Below are 18,564 nucleotides of genomic sequence, written 5' to 3'. Positions count from 1 at the left end.
CTCTCGAGGCTGAGGCAGGTGAATCACTTGAACCCGGGAGGCGGAGGTTGCAGTGAGCCAAGACCGTGCCACTGCACTCCACCAGCCTGGCAACAGAGCAAAACTCTGTCAAAACAAAACAAACAAACAAAAAAAAAAATGGTTAAGACAGTAAATTGTATGTTATGTGTATTTTACCACAATTAAAACAAAAAAAGAAAAATGTTTTTTTTTTGACATGTAGATACTACATTACCATAACAAGTGCAGAAGACTAGTTTATGGAGCTAGTCTCAGCCACGTTGTCACCTATACCTGCCCAGGACTGAGACCAAGAGACGTTTGGATACTCTGCTTAAGAACAGATTCGGCCGGGCGCGGTGGCTCAAGCCTATAATCCCAGCACTTTGGGAGGCCGAGGTGGGCAGATCACGAGGTCAGGAGATCGAGACCATCCTGGATAACACGTTGAAACCCCATCTCTACTAAAAATACAAAAAAATAGCCAGGCGTGGTGGCAGGCGCCTGTAGTCCCAGCTACTTGGGAGGCTGAGGCAGGAGAATGGCGTGAACCCGGGAGGCGGAGTTTGCAGTGAGCTGAGATCGCGCCACTGCACTCCAGCCTGGGCGACAGAGCGAGACTCCGTCTCAAAAACAAAAACAAAAACAAAAGAACATAGATTATCAGTCGGGCACAGTGGCTCACACCTGTAATCCCAGCACTTTGGGAGGCAGAGGTGGGTGGATCACCTGAGTCCAGAAATTCAAGACCAGCCTGACCAACATGGTGAAACGTCGTCTCTACTAAAAATACAAAAATTAGGGGCTGGGTGTGGTGACTCATGCCTGTAATCCCAGCACTTTGGGAGGCTGAGGCGGGTGGATCATTTGAGGTCAGGAGTTCAAGACCAGCCTGACCAACACATGGTGAAACCCTCTCTCTACTAAAAATGCAAAAAAAATTGTTGGGCGTGGTGGTGCATGCCTGCATTCCCAGCTACTCAGGAGTCTGAGGCAGGAGAATCGCTTGAACCCAGGAAGGTGGAGGTTGCAGTGAGCTGAGATTATGCCACTGCACTCCAGCCTAGGCAACAGAGCGGGACTCTGTCTCGAAAACAAACAAACAAAACAAAAACTAGCTGGGCATGGTGGTAGGCGCCTGTAATCCCAGCTACTCGAGAGGCTGAGGCAGGAGAATTGCTTGAACCTGGAAGTGGAGGTTGCTGTGAGCCAAGATCGAGACACTGCACTCCAGGCTGATCAACAGAGTGAGACTGTCTCAAAAAAAAAAAAAAAAAAAAAAAAAAAGAATGTAGATTCTCATTTTTATAATACTTCAGTTGCACAATACTTCAGTTGCACATGTTCAATAAGATACTGAAAAGTCCATTGTTCTGGGACAGCATGGGACCCCAGAAATTAAAATATCATTAAAAATTCTTTTAGTTTTCAAATAAAGCTATTTTTCATTTCAACAAATATTTTTGAACACCTGCAATACATAAGGCACTTTCAGAAGAACAGCCTTGCTCTAGAAAAACCTGAATATTAATCTTGCTAAACTGGTGCTAAGCAGGTTGACAGAATGTTATTGTGAAAGCAGATACTGAGAGATCTTTAATAATTTATATTTCCCTTCCTATATGATTCAAGAAAATAAAGAATATGCAAATATGTTTTACTATTAGGAATGTTAAGAACCTGCCTATGAATAAACTCCATCTATTTTTTTCCAATGAAAATCAGCAAGAAACCAAAGAAAATTCTAAGTAAAAATGGTACAAAAATGTTAGACATTCCACAGTGATTATATTGTAAAATATAATCTTAAAACAATCTCACATTCCCTTCATTTTAGCTGTTCTGATAAATAATTCATTGATAATATAAGTCCAAATTAAGATACATTCTACAAAAATGACTGACCTATACGCTTCAAAAATATCAGTGTCATCAAAGGCAAAGTGAGGCTCCAGATTAAAGGAGCCTAAAGACATCGCACAACTAAATGCAGTGTGTATTCTAGATCCAGGGTGAGGGCAGCACGGGAGGGATGCGCTATAAAAAACATTATTGGCCAGGCGCAGTGGCTCACGGCTGTAATTCCAGTACTTTGGGAAATGGAGGCGGGTGGATCACCTGAGGTCAGGAGTTCAAGACCAGTCTGACCAACATGGTGAAACCCCATCTCTACTAAAAATATAAAAAAATTAGCCGGGCATGGTGGTAGGCACCTGTAATCCCAGTTACTCGGGAGGCTGAGGCAGGAGAATAATTTGAACCTGGGAGGTGGAGGTTGCAGTGGGCAGACACGGTGCCACTGCACTCTACCCTGGGCAACGGAGTGAGACTTCATCTCAAAAAAAAAAGGGAACAGCTGCGGAAGCCCAGACACCAGGAAGGTGAGATCTTCGACACAGAAAAAGAGAAATACCAGATTACAGAGCAGAGCAGGATCAATCAGAAAGCTGTGGACTCACAAATTTTACCAAAAATCAAAGCTATTCCTTAGCTCCAGGGCTACTTGTGATCTGCGTTTGCCCTGACAAATGGAATTTATCCTTACAAATTGCTGTTCTAAATGTCTTAAGAAGAACCTAATTAAATAACTTATGACATTACAAAAATCATGACGTCTTTAACTTCCTCCCAGAAGGACCAGCAAAAACAAACAAGTACGTAAATAAATAAATAGGTATTGAGAGAGAGAGGAAGGAAGGGGGAAGAAAGGAAAGGAGGAAAGAGGAGAGAGATAAGAAAATGATGTAAAATATTAACAATTGGGGAATTTGGGTGAAAGGTATATAGGGAAATATTCATTGCATTAATGTTTTAACTTTTCTGTAGACTTGACAAATTTTACATTAAAAAGTTGAATGAAGAAAAAAGAATTCACCAGGATATCATTTGATAACTTCTAAATGTAATTTTTTTTTGAGACAGGGTCTCGCTCTGTCACCTAGGCTGGAGTGCAGTGACATGATTTTGGCTCACTGCAACCTCCACCTTCTGGGTTCAAGCAACTCTCTTGCCGCAGCCTCCTGAGTAGCTGAGATTACAGGCATCCCCCACCATGCCTGGCTATTTTTTGTATTTTCAGTAGAGAGGGGATTTCACCATGTCAGCCAGGCTGGTCTCGAACTCCTGACTTTAAGCGATCCACCTGCCTCGGCCTCCTCAAGTACTGGGATTACAGGTGTGGGCCACCGCGCCCAGCCCTAAATGTAAATTTTAGTCCCCTCTTTAAGGATTTTGCATTTAATTGAGGGGATGTGGGACAATCTAACCACAGCTAATGTGGAATATCATCTATTATACTCATAACCTAAGCACATTTAAGCAGTCAGAATTTTGCTCTAAGAACTGAAATGTGGAAAGGGAGAAGGCTAATGGTGAAATAGCACAGGAACTCAAAACCAGTCTCAAAAATTCATGCTGTCTCTAGTGAAAAAGCTAATTTCCTTTATTTATTTATTTATGAGACGGAGTTTTGCTTTTCGCCCAGGATGAAGTGAAGTGGCGTGATCTTGGCTCACTGTAACCTCCGCCCCCTGCCCCACCTTGTTCAAGCAATTCTCCTGCCTCAGCCTCCTGAGTAGCTGGGATTACAGGTGCCCTCCACCACATATAGCTAATTTTTGTATTTTTAGTAGAGAAGGGGTTTCGCCATGTTGGCCAGGCTGGTCTCAAACTCCTGACCTCAGGTGATCCACCTGCCTTGGCCTCCCAAAGTGCTAGGATTACAGGTGTGAGCCACTGTGCCCGGCGCTAATTTCCTTTATAACTGGACAGAAGATGCACACAGAATGCCATTTCAGTGGCAACGCCTTGAGAAAGTTCTAGAATGGAAGCAAGGGCATATCTTCAAGGTAATCTTCACAAGGTTTAAGCTAATCTTGTACTTAAACACATATTAAAAATTACCTAAGTCCAACACACAATATTTTGGTAAAACATGATTAAACTAATAAGGCTGTCTGCAAGATACTGTCTGGTTACATTGCTCACCCTTGCGGTAATTGTGGCGATAGATGTGAAAGGCATACAGAAGTTCATAGTAATTGTGAGTCATAAGGTCCACAGCTCTAGCACGTGACTCAATTATTCCCACAACCTAGGGAAGGGGAAGCAATCAGATAACTAAGTCAGTAGCAATCATGGCAACCACCATACTTGTTGAAAGCCATCACTGGATAACTAAAATTACCTCATTATGCAGATTCACATAGGGAAATTCTACAAGATCCTGGAGCTGTGAGCGTTCACAAAGTACTACCACCAACTGCCGTAAACAATCTAATTGCCTAGAAGGAAAGAAAGGAATACGAGGGCAAACTATCTTAGTAGGTTAAACAGAGTTGGTAAATTGTCTTCTCTAAAAAAGACCATGAAATTACCTGCTGGAATCAGGAATTTGGGTTAAGGCTTCATATGCTTGGCTATTGTGACCCAAATCCAAATGATGTTTGAAAATGCATGTCCTTAGAGTAGCCTAAATATCAAATGTAGATCAAATATCAAAAAGGGCAATAGAAATGAACATACCACACCCACAACAAACCTTAAAGAAAACAACCAAATTGCAGCCAATTCTTACCTGACTTTTCCAGTCATCACCTGCTTCAGTTATGGCTGATGTAGCCAACTGAATAACCAGTTCAGGCAAACCAATGACATCTAGTAGTCGTAAAACCTAACGAGAAATAGAAGAAATTTCCGTTAAAATTAATATTGTAATGCACTTCAAACTAAATTACGGTTTAAAATTATTGAGAAAGGTAAGTAGGCCGGCATGGTGGCTCACACCTCCAATCCCAGTACTCTGGGAGGCTGAGGCCGCAGGATTGCTCAAGGCCAGCCTGGGCAATATGGCAAGACCCCCATCTCTACAAAAAATTTTTAAAAAATTAGCTGCGTGTGGTGGTATGCACCTGTAGTTGTAGTGACTTGGGAGGCTGAGGTGGAAAGACTGCCTGAACCCAGGAGTTCAAGGTTGCAGTGAACTTTAATCCTGCCACTGCATTTCAGCCTGGGTGGTACAGCACGACCCTGTCTCTATCCTCAGTGCCTAGTATACGGTAGTCTCTCCGTAAATACTTGTTGAGGCTGGGTCTGGTGGCTCACACCTGTCATTCTGACCAACATGGCGAGACCCCATCTCTATTATATAAAAAAAAAAAAAAAGCAAGCTTGTTGAATGAAAGAATAAATACGATTTCACTACTAACTGTTCAAGTCACAGATGAATGTAAAGAATAGTAAATAAATTAACACCATAGGTTTATAAAAACCCTAAAGATAATTTGCTAAATGACTGACATAATCCTTTTTTTTTTTTTTTTTGAGACAGGGTCTCTATCAGGCTGGAGCGCAATGGTGTGATCTTGGCTCACTGCAACCCCCACCTCCTGGGTTCAAGTGATTCTCCTGCCTCGGCCTCCTGTGTAGCTGGAATTACAGGCATGCCCCACCCACATCCAGCTAATTTTTGTGTTTTTAGTAGAGATGGGGTTTCACCATGGTGGTCAGATTGGTTTTGATCCCCTGACCTCAGGTGATCTGCCTGCCTCAGCTTCCCAAAGTGCTAAGGTTACAGGCGTGAGCCACCGTGCCTGGCCTGACAAACATTTTTGATTGTCTACCCTGTCAACGTCTGCCCGCTCCCCTAACCATGCACATTTCCCTATCTCATATACGTGCAATTCTCTAATACATATGTATGATACATCCAAAATATATGTTCATAAAGGATGAAGATAAAATAAAGTTTTAAAATTATTTTTATTAATTTTTTGAGACAGGGTCCTGCTCTGTTGCCCAGGCTGGAGTGCAGTGGTGTGATCATAGCTCAGTGTAGCCTCGACCTCCTGGGCTCAACTGATCATCCTATCTCAGCCACCTGAGTAGCTGGGACCACAGGCATGCACCACCATGCCCAGCTAATTTTTTAATTTTTTGTAGAGATGGGGTCTTCCTATATTGTCTGGGCTCATCTCAAACTCCTAGGCTCCAGTAATCCTCCTGCCTTAGCCTCTCAAAGTGTTGGGATTACAGGCGTGAGCCACTGCACCCACTATAATGGACCTGGAAAATTCTTATCTTCTAGTGACATCATAGCCACTGCATGTATTCCTCACATGTTTGTGGTGATGCCGGTGTAAACAAACCTACTGTGTTGCCAGTCATATAAAAAGTATAGCACGGCCAGGCACTGTGGCTCACACCTATAATCCCAGCACTTTGGGAGGCCGAGGCAGGTGATCACTAGAGGCCAGAAGTTCGAGACCAGCCTGGCCAACATGGTGAAACCCTGTCCCTACCAAAAATACAAAAATGAGTGAGGTGTGGTGGCACACACCTGTAATCCCAGGTACCTGGGACACGGAGGCAGGAGAATCGCTTCAACCTGGGAGACGGAGGTTGCAGTGAGCCCAGATCGCACTACTGCACTGGGCAACAGACTCCGTCTCAAAAAAAAAAAGGAAAAAAAAAAGTATAGTATATACAATTATGTAGAGCACATAATACTTTTTTTAAATTTTGAGACAGGGTCTCACTCTGTCACCCAGGCTGGACTGGAATTCAAAAGAATTGTCATTAGTAGGAAAGTAGAAGGTTTTTTTTTTTGAGGTGGAGTCTTGTTTTGTCATCCAGGCTGGAGTGCAGTGGCACGATCTGGGCTCACTGCAACCTCTGCCGCCTCCTGGGTTCAAGTGATTCTCCTGCCTCAGGCTCCTGATTAGCTGGGATTACAGGCGCGCACCACCACGCCCGGCTAATTTTTGTATTTTTAGTAGAGATGGGGTTTCAACATGTTGGTCAGGCTGGTCTCGAACTCCTGACCTTGTGATCCGCCCACCTCAGCCTCCCAAAGTGCTGGGATTACAGGTGTGAGACACTGCGTCCCGCCAAGGGTTATTAAGAGCTACAAATCTACTTCAGTATAAATTCATTTATCTAATAGGCAATTGACAAAACAGTGAAGACTGCTTTTGTGGCATTTACTTTCTGGTGGGAAATCCAGATAAATACTAGTCTAAAATATAAAATCAAGTATGGTGAAACGTTATACAATCTGGAAGTGTGTACAACAGGATGAATTAAAAAGCTTTTCTGCAGAGGCCAGGCAGAGGGCACTATCTGAGGAGGGGACAGATAAGCAGAGACCTGAGTGAAATGAGGGTGTGAGGAAGGGCATTTCAGGCTGACAGAACAGCAGGCAGAAAGGCCCTGAAGAGAATAGAGCATGCGCTTGACTTGAATGAGACAGTAAGAAGGTCATCATTGTTACAATGGAGTGACCAGAGGAAAGAGGGGCAGGAAACAGGTCAAGAGGACCCTCAAGTCCAAATTATAAACTAAGGCTAAATACAGCATTACTAGTCAATTCCCAGAAATATCAGCAAGATTAATAAAGTGCAAATTAAGTAATAAAATTCTAATGGCAACTGGGCTAATAAAATATCATGATGAAAATTTCATTTCAGTTAAAAATATTTATCAAATTTCACCATTTAACCCTAATTATAGATCCTGGGAAAAAATTTTAACTTAAAATATGTTTCTTTAATTTCTTTTTGTTTTTTTTGGAGACGGTCTTGCTCTGTCACCCAGGCTAGAGTGCAGTGGCACGATCTTGGCTCACTACAACCTCCAACTCAAGGTTCAAGTGATTCTCCTGCCTCAGCCTCCCAAATAGGTAGGATTACAGGCACCCGCCACCACGCCGGGCTGATTTTTGTATTTTTAGTAGAGACAGGGTTTTGGCATGTTAGCCAGGCTGGTCTCAAACTCCTGACCTCAGGTGATCTGCCTGCCTTGGCCTCCCAAAGTGCTGGGATTACAATCATGAGCCACCGTGCCCGGCCATGTTTCTTTAATTTCTCTAGGCAAATTCATTTTTTTAAATTTGGAAGTTCAGGGAGCAACTAAATTTTTGTAGTATTTTTCTCCAAAAATAGCAAAGCAATGTATTTCAGATGTGTTTTTACACAGGGTGGTATAAGGCCAAACCAAGACATGATGTACCTTGTCATAATACTGCAGCCTAGGGGTAGACACCATCTCCCCATCCTCTGAGCGAATCAAGCGATCCAAGAATTCCTCTTTGCCTACTTCAGATGCTGCCTGACAAAAACATTCCAGAGCCTGGAGAAATAAAATATAAAATGACTTGTAACAGATCATTCAAATTCTAGGTGCTATAAATCAGGGGTTCACATGCAAGGGAAAGCCAAAAAAGAAACAAGATTACTTAACATGGTCTACTCTGTGCATAGTTTCTGACACATCTGGATTCTATGTGATGCATTCATATTTTAAAAAATGTATCTCACATTTAACTTAAGTGCTACCAATTAAAACGTAAACATTGGCCAGGTACGGTGGCTCACGCCTGTAATCCCAGCACTTTGGGAGGCCAAGGCGGGTGGATCACAAGGTGAGGAGTTTGAGACTAGTCTGATCAACATGGCGAAACTCCATATCTACTAAAAATACAAAAATTAGCCGGGCATGGTGGTGGGCGCCTGTAATCCCAGCTACTCAGGAGGCTGAGGCAGTAGAACCGCTTGAACCTGGTGGGCAGAGGTTGCAGTGAGCTAAGATCATGCCACTGCACTCCAGCCCTCCAGCTTGGGTGACAGAGCAAGACTGTCTCCAACAAAAAAAGAAAGTAAACCTTAATAAGATGATTGACACATACATACATAATAAGGCAACTGTAGCAATATGCTAACAATTGTAGAATTTGAGTGATAGGTATATACTGTTCACTGTAAAAGTCTTTAAACTTTCCTGTCTGTTTGAAAATTTACATAATAGAACGTCAGGGAAAAAATTAAAACTCTAAACTACCATAATGAGAAAAAAGCAGCATAAAACAATAAAAAAAATGTAATTAACAAGTAAATTTGGGCTGGGTATAGTGGCTCATGCCTGTAGTCCCCACACTTTGGGAGGCTGAGGCAGGCAGATCACTTGAGCCCAGGAGTTCGTGACCAGCCGGGGCAACACGGGAAAACCCCATCTCTACAAAAAATTAAAAAATTAGCCAGGAATGGTGGCTCACGCCTGTAGTCCCAGCTACTTGAGAGGCTGAGGTAGGAGAATCGCTTGAGCCCAGGAGGTTGAGGCAGCAGTGAGCCGTGATTACGCCACTGCACTCCAGTCTGGGTGACAGAGCAAGACCCTGTCTAAAAGAAATAATAAAATAAGTAAATAAATTTGATTTATAAAAATGTATCCTGGCTAAACGCGGTGGCTTATGCCTGTAATCCCAGCACTGGGGGAGGCCAAGGTGGGAGGATCGCTTGAGTCCAGCCTGTGCAACATAGTAAGACCCTGATTCTACAAAATAATAATAAAAGGAATCTCTCAAAACACACAGGGGCAGGAGAGTTCTAATATTTTCTTATGTTCCTGAGTCTTATCTAAATTGCAGAATACAAGAAAGTAAATAGTCCTCACATGTATATAATGCCTTTGACTGGCATTAGTACAGTCTTCTTTAACTTTATCTAGAGGATTCTATGTCTCCTATCCCCTAAAACCTAGTCAAATGGAAGCTAAGCAACTTCCTTGCGTTGAAGTTTATAAAGTTTATTTGCCATTCAAATGTAGTTTACCTTCTGTCCTTCTCCTGTAACTAGGTAACACCTTCCCAGCATAAATCGACAGGAACCAACATTGACTTGACACCAGGGATGTAGCAGTTGAATATAATCCTTAAAGGCATAAAAGGTGCTTTCTGATTAGAAAATAAATGTTACTTAATGAGATACTCATTCCCAAGTTCTTCTTCACAGAGGATGAAAAGACAGTGTTTGAACAAATGTTTTATTACCTGACATAATTCTGAGATTAAAACCTACCCCTGTTGCCTTCCTTCCTCATCCATTCCCCCTTTCCTTATACAAACAGGAGTCCAGTAACACACATACACATACTTTACATCTCAGCAATTTTCCAATTTTTGGTATTTATTGGTTCAATGACTAGGTTCCAGTAAAGGATTTATATGAAAACAATAGTACATTTGTATTACTATAAAGAAAACCTAGCAGAGATAATTTCTTAAAAAGACACTCTAGAGGCCGGGCGCGGTGGCTCATGCCTGTAATCCCAGCACTTTGGGGAGGTGGGTGGATCACTTGAGGTCAGGAGTTCGAGACCAGCCTTGCCAACATGGTGAAACCCCGTCGCTACTAAAAATACAAAAATTAGCTGGGCGCGATGGCACGTGCCTGTAATCCCAGCTACTTGGGAGGCTGAGACAGGAGAATTGCTTGAACCCAGGAGGTGGAGGTTGCAGTGAGCCAAGATCATGCCACTGTACTCCAGCCTGGGCAACAGAGTGAGACTCCGTTTCAGAAAAAAAAAAAAAAAAAAAAAAGATACTCTAGAAAAAATCATGTTAGGAATTATACTGTCCAGAGAGAAGTAGAGAAAAATCTCTCTCTTTAAAAATTTATTTTATTACTTTCTTTAAAAGTCTTTAGAACCAGGTATTCTCTCAGCTAAGTACTAACCATGCCCAACCCTATTTAGCTTCGTAGATCAGACAAGATCAAGCAAGTTCAGGATGGTATAGAAATAGAACAATCTCTTTGGGGTATGTCTTCACATAATCAAGTTTAAATTATTGTGGTTCTTTAAAATGCAGTTAACATTTGCAAAGAAAAAAATTCAGCAATCCCATGCTTTACAAGAATGTGTAGACATGAAATGTTCAAAGGAACTCACCTGCAATTGTACATATTGGCAATTACCCATCAAACATTCTAGAAAGAGACAACCAGGATTGCTAGGCCATCTAGTCATTGGTTAAGGATATTTCTTAATTTTTGTTGGCAAATCTTAAACATACACATTGGGCATCAAATTCAGAAAAGTCCATAAAATAGCTTAATTTACAAAAACAAGGAAGAGAAATTGGCCAACCACATATTCTTTCATCATCACTAGAATACAGTTAAACAGTTACTTTTATACCAGGAGACTTGTTATAGAGTTTAGAACTCAGGTAACTATGGAATAAAGCATCTATTTCACCAGGCACGGTGGCTCACTCCTGCAATCCCTGTACTTTGGAAGGGTAAGGTGGGAGGGCTGCTTGAGCCCAGGAAATCAAGACAAGCCTGGGCAACACAGTAAGATTCCTGTCTCTAAAAATAAATAAATTTTTAAAAGCCTGTATTTCATTCCTCGGTGTTCAATTCCAGCTGGTGAGCTGGTGTACTGCAGAACACAGTATTGGTGCCAGTAGACATCCAGCACATAACGTACCTGGCATACAGAGCCATTTGATAAATATTTGTTGAATGAATAATTTTTTTTTTTTTTTGAGACAGAGTCTCACTCTGTCGCCCAGGCTGGAGTGCAGGGGCATGATCTCAGCTCACTGCAACCTCTGCCTCCCAGGTTCAAGTGATTCTCCTCCCTCAGCCTCCTGAGTAGCTGGGACTACAGGCGCATGCCACCAAGCCCAGCTAATTTTTGTATTTTTTTGTAGAGGCGAGGTTTCACCATGTTGGTCAGGCTGGTCTTGAGTTGCTGGCCTCAACTGATCTGCCCGCCTTGGCCTCCCAAAGTGCTGGGATTATAGGCATGAGCCATTGCAGCACCAGCCAAAAGAATAATGTCTTTTTTTTTTTTTTTTTTGAGACAGAGTCTCGCTCTGTCACCCAGGCTGGAGTGCAGTGGCGCAATCTTGGCTCACTGCAAGCTCCGCCTCCCGGGTTCATGCCATTCTCCTGCCTCAGCCTCTCCGAGTAGCTGGGACTACAGGCGCCCGCCACCACGCCTGGCTAATTTTTTTTTGCATTTTTAGTAGAGACAGGGTTTCACCGTGTTATCCAGGATGGTCTCGATCTCCTGACCTCGTGATCTGCCCGCTTCTGCCTCCCAAAGTGCTGGGATTTCAGGCGTGAGCCACCGCGCCCGGCCGAATAATGTCTTAAAACAGACCTAGGTATTTCATTACATAGGCAGAATAAGAACCTTAGACTATTTAGATAGAAGAGAGCTACTTTTTTTTTTTTTTCTTTTGAGAAGGAGTCTTGCTCTGCCGCCCAAGCTGGACTGTGGTGGGGCGAGCTTGGCTCACTGCAACCTCCGCCTCCCAAGTTCAAGCAATTCTCAGCCTTTCGAGTAGCTGGGATTACAGGTGCAGGCCACTACGCCTGACTAATTTTTGTATTTTTAGTAGAGATGGGGTTTCACCATGTTGGCCAGGCTGGTCTAGAACTCCTGGCCGTAAGTGATAAGCCCGCCTCCACCTCCCAAAGTGCTGGGATTACAGGTGTGAGCCAACATGCCCAGCCAGAAGAGAGCTTTTCACTGGCTTTTAAATAAAAGGATACAAAAGCTGCAATAAATAACTGGTAATTGCAGTAATCATTTCAGGCCAATTCAATCCAGTTTGGCTCAGAGGTGCCTTTGGCTGAGAGAAGAGGTGAGATATAATGTGTTTTCTTGCAACTTCTTGGAAGAATAACTCCACAATAGTCTGAGGACTAGATACTTAAAAAGAAAAAGTTATGACAGTTTTGTGTAGTGGTAATTATCGATTTTCAATTAAAATAGTCTATCAATTCATTTTATGCTTGTAACAAATAATTTAGCACTTCAAAACAGAAAATATATCATGGGTATATATCCAGTGGCAATATAAATAAAAGTAGTTTGTAAATTGTGAAGCACTATAAAAATGCAATCAAAACACCATCACATCAAAGTTATAGTCATTTCTTTTCACTGATCTCACAACACTTAAGTGCCTTCTCTAGAAATTCTTCACGATAAATACAATTAGCCCCAGGATTTCAACTTTTATACCAGAACAATTACAAAATAAATTCTCCAGAATAATGGTTTGCAAACATAAGGGATACTTTTAAATATCTGTTGACTAAGATTACAAAAGTTACCATGAATGTAATAAATTTTTAAATGATTTTGTTAATCACTGGAGCATGAAAACAGAATGGGAAAGCAGCAATACACACACACACACACACACACACACACACACACACACACACACCATATCCTTTAACATATGCCTGATCTGGTACTATAGCTTCACAGACCCCATGCCACAAACAGAGATCTCAGGCCACAGCTTACTCATGGCTTCTGAAAGCAAAAAGCCTAGCCAACCTTTCTATGGCAAAGGTGGCAAAAGACCACTTTAATGAATATGCAATAAATCCCCAGTTTAAAATGAAATGTGTACATAGTCCACTCCTTACCAAACCTATTTGCCATTAAAGCACCAGAGTCTGTTAATTCCAGTACTGATAAGTGTTGGAGATTAGACTCCCTGTGAGAAAAGGGGAGAAGACAGCTTAGTAAACTCTCCTGTGCTAAACATTACTTCTACAAGCTCTTCTACGAAGAACACTGTCAATTTAATTAATAAACTGCACATAAAAGCTCCACTGAAAGCACAAAAAAAATTGGAAATCATTATAATATAGATTGTTGCCCGGGCCGGGCGCGGTGGCTCACGCTTGTAATCCCAGCACTTTGGGAGGCCGAGGCGGGCGGATCACGAGGTCAGGAGATCGAGACCACGGTGAAACCCCGTCTCTACTAAAAAAAATACAAAAAAAAAAATTAGCCGGGCATGGTGGCGGGCGCCTGTAGTCCCAGCTACTCGGAGAGGCTGAGGCAGGAGAATGGCGTGAACCCGGGAGGCGGAGCTTGCAGTGAGCCGAGATTGCGCCACTGCACTCCAGCCTGGGCAACAGAGCGAGACTCTGTCTCAAGAAAAAAAAAAAAAAAAAATAGATTGTTGCCCATAATATCACTTCGTGACCCTTCAATGAGGAGCCCGAGCAAACAGGATGGTTTATCTTACTGAAAATGTGAATCTCGGTGGGGTGTGGTGGCTCATGCCTGTAATCCCAGCACTATGGGAGGCCGAGGCGGGTGGATCACCTGAGGTCAGGAGTTCAAGACCAGCCTGGCCAACATGGTGAAATGCCACCTCTACTAAAAATACCAAAAATTAGCCAGGTGTGATGGCAGGCGCCTCTGAACCCAGCTACTCTGGAGGCTGAGGCAGGAATATTGTTTGAATCAGGGAGGTGGAAGTTGCAGTGAGCCGAGATCGCACCATTGCACTCCGGCGTGGGCAACAAGAGCGAAACTCCATCTCCAAGAAAAAAAAAAAAGTGAATCTTGTAATTCACTTGGATTTGGCTATAAAGCTCAGCCTACCTAAAGTAATAGCATAACATTTTGTGTATGGTCTTTCCTTCTGGTTTCATCTTATTTTATATTCAACATAACTTATATGTACATACAAACATGTAATACATAAGTATATATAATACATAATTTATCTGTACACATACATACAGTCTATGATTACATGTGACTTATTTTCATTCTTACAAGTTGCCTTCAACCTGTAACGAATAAAGGCACCAAAAAGCTCTCTGAATCTTAATGGCATATAATTTTACAGCATACTGTTAAAAATCTTTTTCCCAGCTGGGCGTGGTGGCTCACGCCTGTAATCCCAGCACTTTGGGAGGCCGAGGCAGGCAAATCACCTGAGGTCAGGAGTTTGAGACCAGCCTGGCCAACTTGGTGAAACCCCGTCTCTACAAAAGTACAAAATTAGCTGGGCATGATGGCAGGTGCCTGAAATCTCAGCTACTTGGGAGGCTGAGGCAGAAGAATCACTTGAACCCGGGAGGCGGAGGTTGCAGTAAGCCAAGATCATGCCATTGCACTCTAGCCTGGGCGAGAGAGAGCGAGACCCTGTCTCAAAAAAAAAAAAAAACTAAAACTTTTTCCCTTTAAGACAAGGGGAAAAATAATTAAACTCACAATTTACATTTTAAGTAATTGGGATAATGAAACTCACAGTGTGTCAAGTGGAACGTCAGTTGCCAAGCACTCACTTCCCCATTTAATGAGGTAATAAGATAAGAGTAGGGGAGCTGTCCGATGTAGTAGGTCTTGCTGAGCTTGAAAGAGCTGACCAGTTCCCCAAATCACCTACACATTATGGGTGGGTGGACCGGAAAAGAAATTATAGCAATTAGTAATGGTAACTCTTATGGCTCAGGTGGAGGTAAAATAAAATAACAAATACAAAGGTTACAATACTGTAAAAGCAACACATTTTACATTTTACGGTAGCAAGTGGCAAAATATCTTCCCAAACATTAACAGTCAAAAAATAATCAAAAACAGCTCACCAAGTAATGGAAGCTGATGATGAAAAGAAACCAACAATAAAAAGCTAAACTTTCATTAAATCTGTGGGTTCAGAATTAAAGAAGAGGGCCAGGCACAGTGGCTCACACCTGTAATCCCAGCACTTTGGGAGGCTGAGGCAGGCAGATCACTTGAGCCCAAAATTTCGACACCAGACTGGACAACATGGTGAAACCCCGTCTCTAGTAAAAATTACAAAAATTAGCCAGGCATGGTGGCGGGCGCCTGTATTCCCAACTACTTGGGAGGCTAAGGCAGGAGAATCGCTTGAACCCCGGAGGCGGAGGTTGCAGTGAGCTGAGATCGCGCCACTGCACTCCACCCTGGGTGACAGAGCAAGACTCTGTCTTAAAAAAAAAAAAAAATTAGCCTGCGTGGTGGTATGTGCCTGTAGTCCCAGGTACTCAGGAGGCTGATGTGGGAGGCTGAACTGAGCCCGGGAAATCAAGGCTGCAGTGGGCTGAGATCGAGCCACTGCACTTCAGCCTGGGCACAACAGAAGTGAGACCCTGTCTCAAAAAAAAAAAAAAAAAAAGAGAGAACTGAAGAGACACAGGGAAATCTAAATTCTCTCATATACTGCTGGTGTTGGGTAAAAAAATAGGTATGACCATTATTATAAGCAAATTTGGCAGTACTACCAAAAGCCTTAAAATGTGCATTACCTGTAGACCAAATTCTAGTTCTTAGAACTTATTCTAGAGATATAATTAAAGATGTACAGAAAGTGGCCAGGCACGGTGGTTCACACCTGTAATCCCAGCACTTTGGGAGGCTGAGGCAGGCAGATCACTTGAGGCCAGGAGTTCGAGACCAGTCTGGCCAATATGGCGAAACCCCATCTCTATTAAAAATACAAAAATTAGTTGGTGTAGTGGTACGCATCTGTAATCCCAGCTACCTGGGAGGCTGAGATAAGAGAATTGCTTGAACCCAGGAGGCGGAGGTTGCAGATTGCACCACTGCACTCCAGCCTGGGCTACAGAGCAAGACTCTCAAAAAAAAAAAAAAAAAAAAGATGTGCAGAAAATAATGGACATAAGGGAAAAACTGGCAACAAAAAGAAAAATGTTGATGAGATTTATAAAGTGGAAGAACAGAACAACCAGATTACAAAAAATACTATGTAGTTTATTTAAATTTTACAAACAAACCAAAAAGAATGTGCATGGAAAAAAACGTATATAGCAAAATTTAAGTAGTAATCACTGGGTAGAAAATTATAAATTTTTTAAATTTTTGCTTATATATATTTTGTAAAGGTTCTACAATGAATATCTTATTACTTCTGTGTTCAGAAAAATTGACAAAAGTTATAATTTAAAAAACAAAAAACCTGAAAAAAATGGAAGAATCTACATAGATCAAAAAGAACTTAGTAAAGGCTAACCAACCTAACAGACTTTCAGGAAAGGTTCATTTTTCAACTTGGTGATCTTAAACAAATTATCTTCCCAATTTTTTTTTTTCTTTTTTTTTTGAGTAGGGTCTCACTCTGCCATGTAGGCAGAAGTGCAGTGGCGCAATCACAGCTCACTGCAGCCTCAACCTCCCGGGCTCAGGTAATTCTCCCATCTCAGCCTCCCAAGTAGCGAGGACTACAGGCTTGCTGTACCATGCCCAGCTAATTTTTGTATTTTTTTGTAGAGATGAGAGTTTGCCCAGGCTGGTTTCAAACTTCTAGGCTCAAGCAACCAGCCCACCTTGGCCTCCCAAAGTGCTGGGACTACAGGTATGAGCCACCACATCTGGCCTTTTTCTTACTCTTGCTTGAAATTCTACCATTAGCAATGTATCTGGGTTAATAAGTTCTTTGCTTTTTTTTTTTTTTGGAGACAGAATCTCGCTCTGTCACTCACTCTGGAGTGCAGTGGTGCAATCTCGCCTCACTGCAAACTCTGCCTCCTGGGTTCAAGTAATTCTCATGCCTTAGCCTCCTGAATGGCTAGGATTACAGGAGTGTGCCACCAGACCCCGCTAACTTTTTTGTTTTAATAGACATGGAGTTTGGCCATGTTGGCCAGGCTGGTCTCGAACTCCTGGCCTCAAGTGATCTGCCCACCTCAGCCTCCCAAAGTGCTGGGATTACAGATGTGAGCCACTGTGCCCAGCCTGAGTTGATACATTCTGACTTAAAATGTATAAGTACATTTATACATTTTAAGTCAGAATTAAAATGGGAGCCCCAAAGGACTTTTGGCTATTTACACATTAATATGAATTGGTTTAATTAGATTACTTCCTTGACAGGCTCAAATGAGATTACTGACTAAGAAAAAAAATGGGACGTCTGACTGTGGGGAGAAAAATAATTTCTTAGCTTGGGACATTCAGTAGGGTGGGTGATTAGGACTATATATTAGCAACAAGAGTCTGGTGGTCTAAGAAGAACAGAATGAAAAAGAAAGCACAGAATGGAGTCAGGAGGACCACAAAGATAAACCTGCATCTCAAAACCGTGTTTAGGGTAAGCTTTGCACTGTAGAGAGTTCTTAGGTTGGGTGAGGTGGCTCATGCCTGTAATCGCAGCACTTTGGGAGGCCGAGGTAGGTAGATCACCTGACATCAGGAGTTTAAGACCAGCCTGGTCAGGCCGGGTGCGGTGGCTCACGCTTGTAATCCCAGCACTTTGGGAGGCCGAGGCAGGCGGATCACAAGGTCAGGAGATCGAGACCACGGTGAAACCCCGTCTCTACTAAAAATACAAAAGAAGTTAGCCGGGCGTGGTGGCGGGCGCCTGTAGTCCCAGCTACTTGGAGAGGCTGAGGCAGGAGAATGGCGTGAACCCGGGAGGCGGGGCTTGCAGTGAGCCGAGATTGCGCCACAGCACTCCAGCCTGGGCGACAGAGCAAGACCCCGTCTCAAAAAAAAAAAAAAAAAAAAAAAGACCAGTCTGGCCAACATGGTGAAACCCTGTCTCTACTAAAAATACAAAAATTAGCCGGACATGGTGGCACGCACCTGTAATCCCAGCTACTCAGGAGGCTGGGGCAGGAGAATTGCTTGAGCTGAGATAAGGCCACCACACTCCAGCCTGGGCTACAGAGCAAGATTGTCTCAAGAAAAAAAAAAAAAGAGAGAGAGAGGAAAAAAAAGAGAGTTTTCTTTTCCTTCCTCCATACTAAAGGGTATGCTTACCACATTCATAGTTATTAATAATACTACATTTTGGGAGAGCCAACCTGGGAAAATTTTCCACTACTACACATACGAAGGTTAAGAGTAAAGCAATCTGCTTCATATATGTTTTTTTAAATCTACTGTTAAGTTCCAGGGTACATGTGCAGGATGTGCAGGTTTGTTACGTAGGTAAACGTGTGCCATGATGGTTTGCTGCACAGATCAACC

At 42.6% G+C, this 18,564-nt stretch overlaps 1 protein-coding gene across 1 annotated transcript in view; it reads right to left on the bottom strand.

Annotated features, from left to right (window-relative positions):
* NUP160 (nucleoporin 160) overlaps window positions 1-18,564 on the bottom strand; it is a 67,702-nt gene that overhangs the window by 16,622 nt on the left and 32,516 nt on the right. Inside the window, exons 18-27 of the mRNA XM_055281536.2 lie at window positions 14,861-14,994; window positions 13,233-13,303; window positions 12,342-12,501; window positions 10,723-10,792; window positions 9,606-9,704; window positions 8,008-8,127; window positions 4,577-4,672; window positions 4,377-4,471; window positions 4,187-4,283; window positions 3,988-4,093 (exon numbers count right to left, since the gene is read on the bottom strand). Coding sequence (XP_055137511.1) covers window positions 3,988-4,093; window positions 4,187-4,283; window positions 4,377-4,471; window positions 4,577-4,672; window positions 8,008-8,127; window positions 9,606-9,704; window positions 10,723-10,792; window positions 12,342-12,501; window positions 13,233-13,303; window positions 14,861-14,994 — 1,048 coding nt within the window. The remainder of the gene's footprint in view (window positions 1-3,987; window positions 4,094-4,186; window positions 4,284-4,376; window positions 4,472-4,576; window positions 4,673-8,007; window positions 8,128-9,605; window positions 9,705-10,722; window positions 10,793-12,341; window positions 12,502-13,232; window positions 13,304-14,860; window positions 14,995-18,564) is intronic.

Source organism: Symphalangus syndactylus, chromosome 6 (assembly GCF_028878055.3).
Source record: "Symphalangus syndactylus isolate Jambi chromosome 6, NHGRI_mSymSyn1-v2.1_pri, whole genome shotgun sequence".
Taxonomy (NCBI): Eukaryota; Metazoa; Chordata; class Mammalia; order Primates; family Hylobatidae; genus Symphalangus; species Symphalangus syndactylus.
This window is presented reverse-complemented; position numbering and strand designations above follow the sequence as displayed.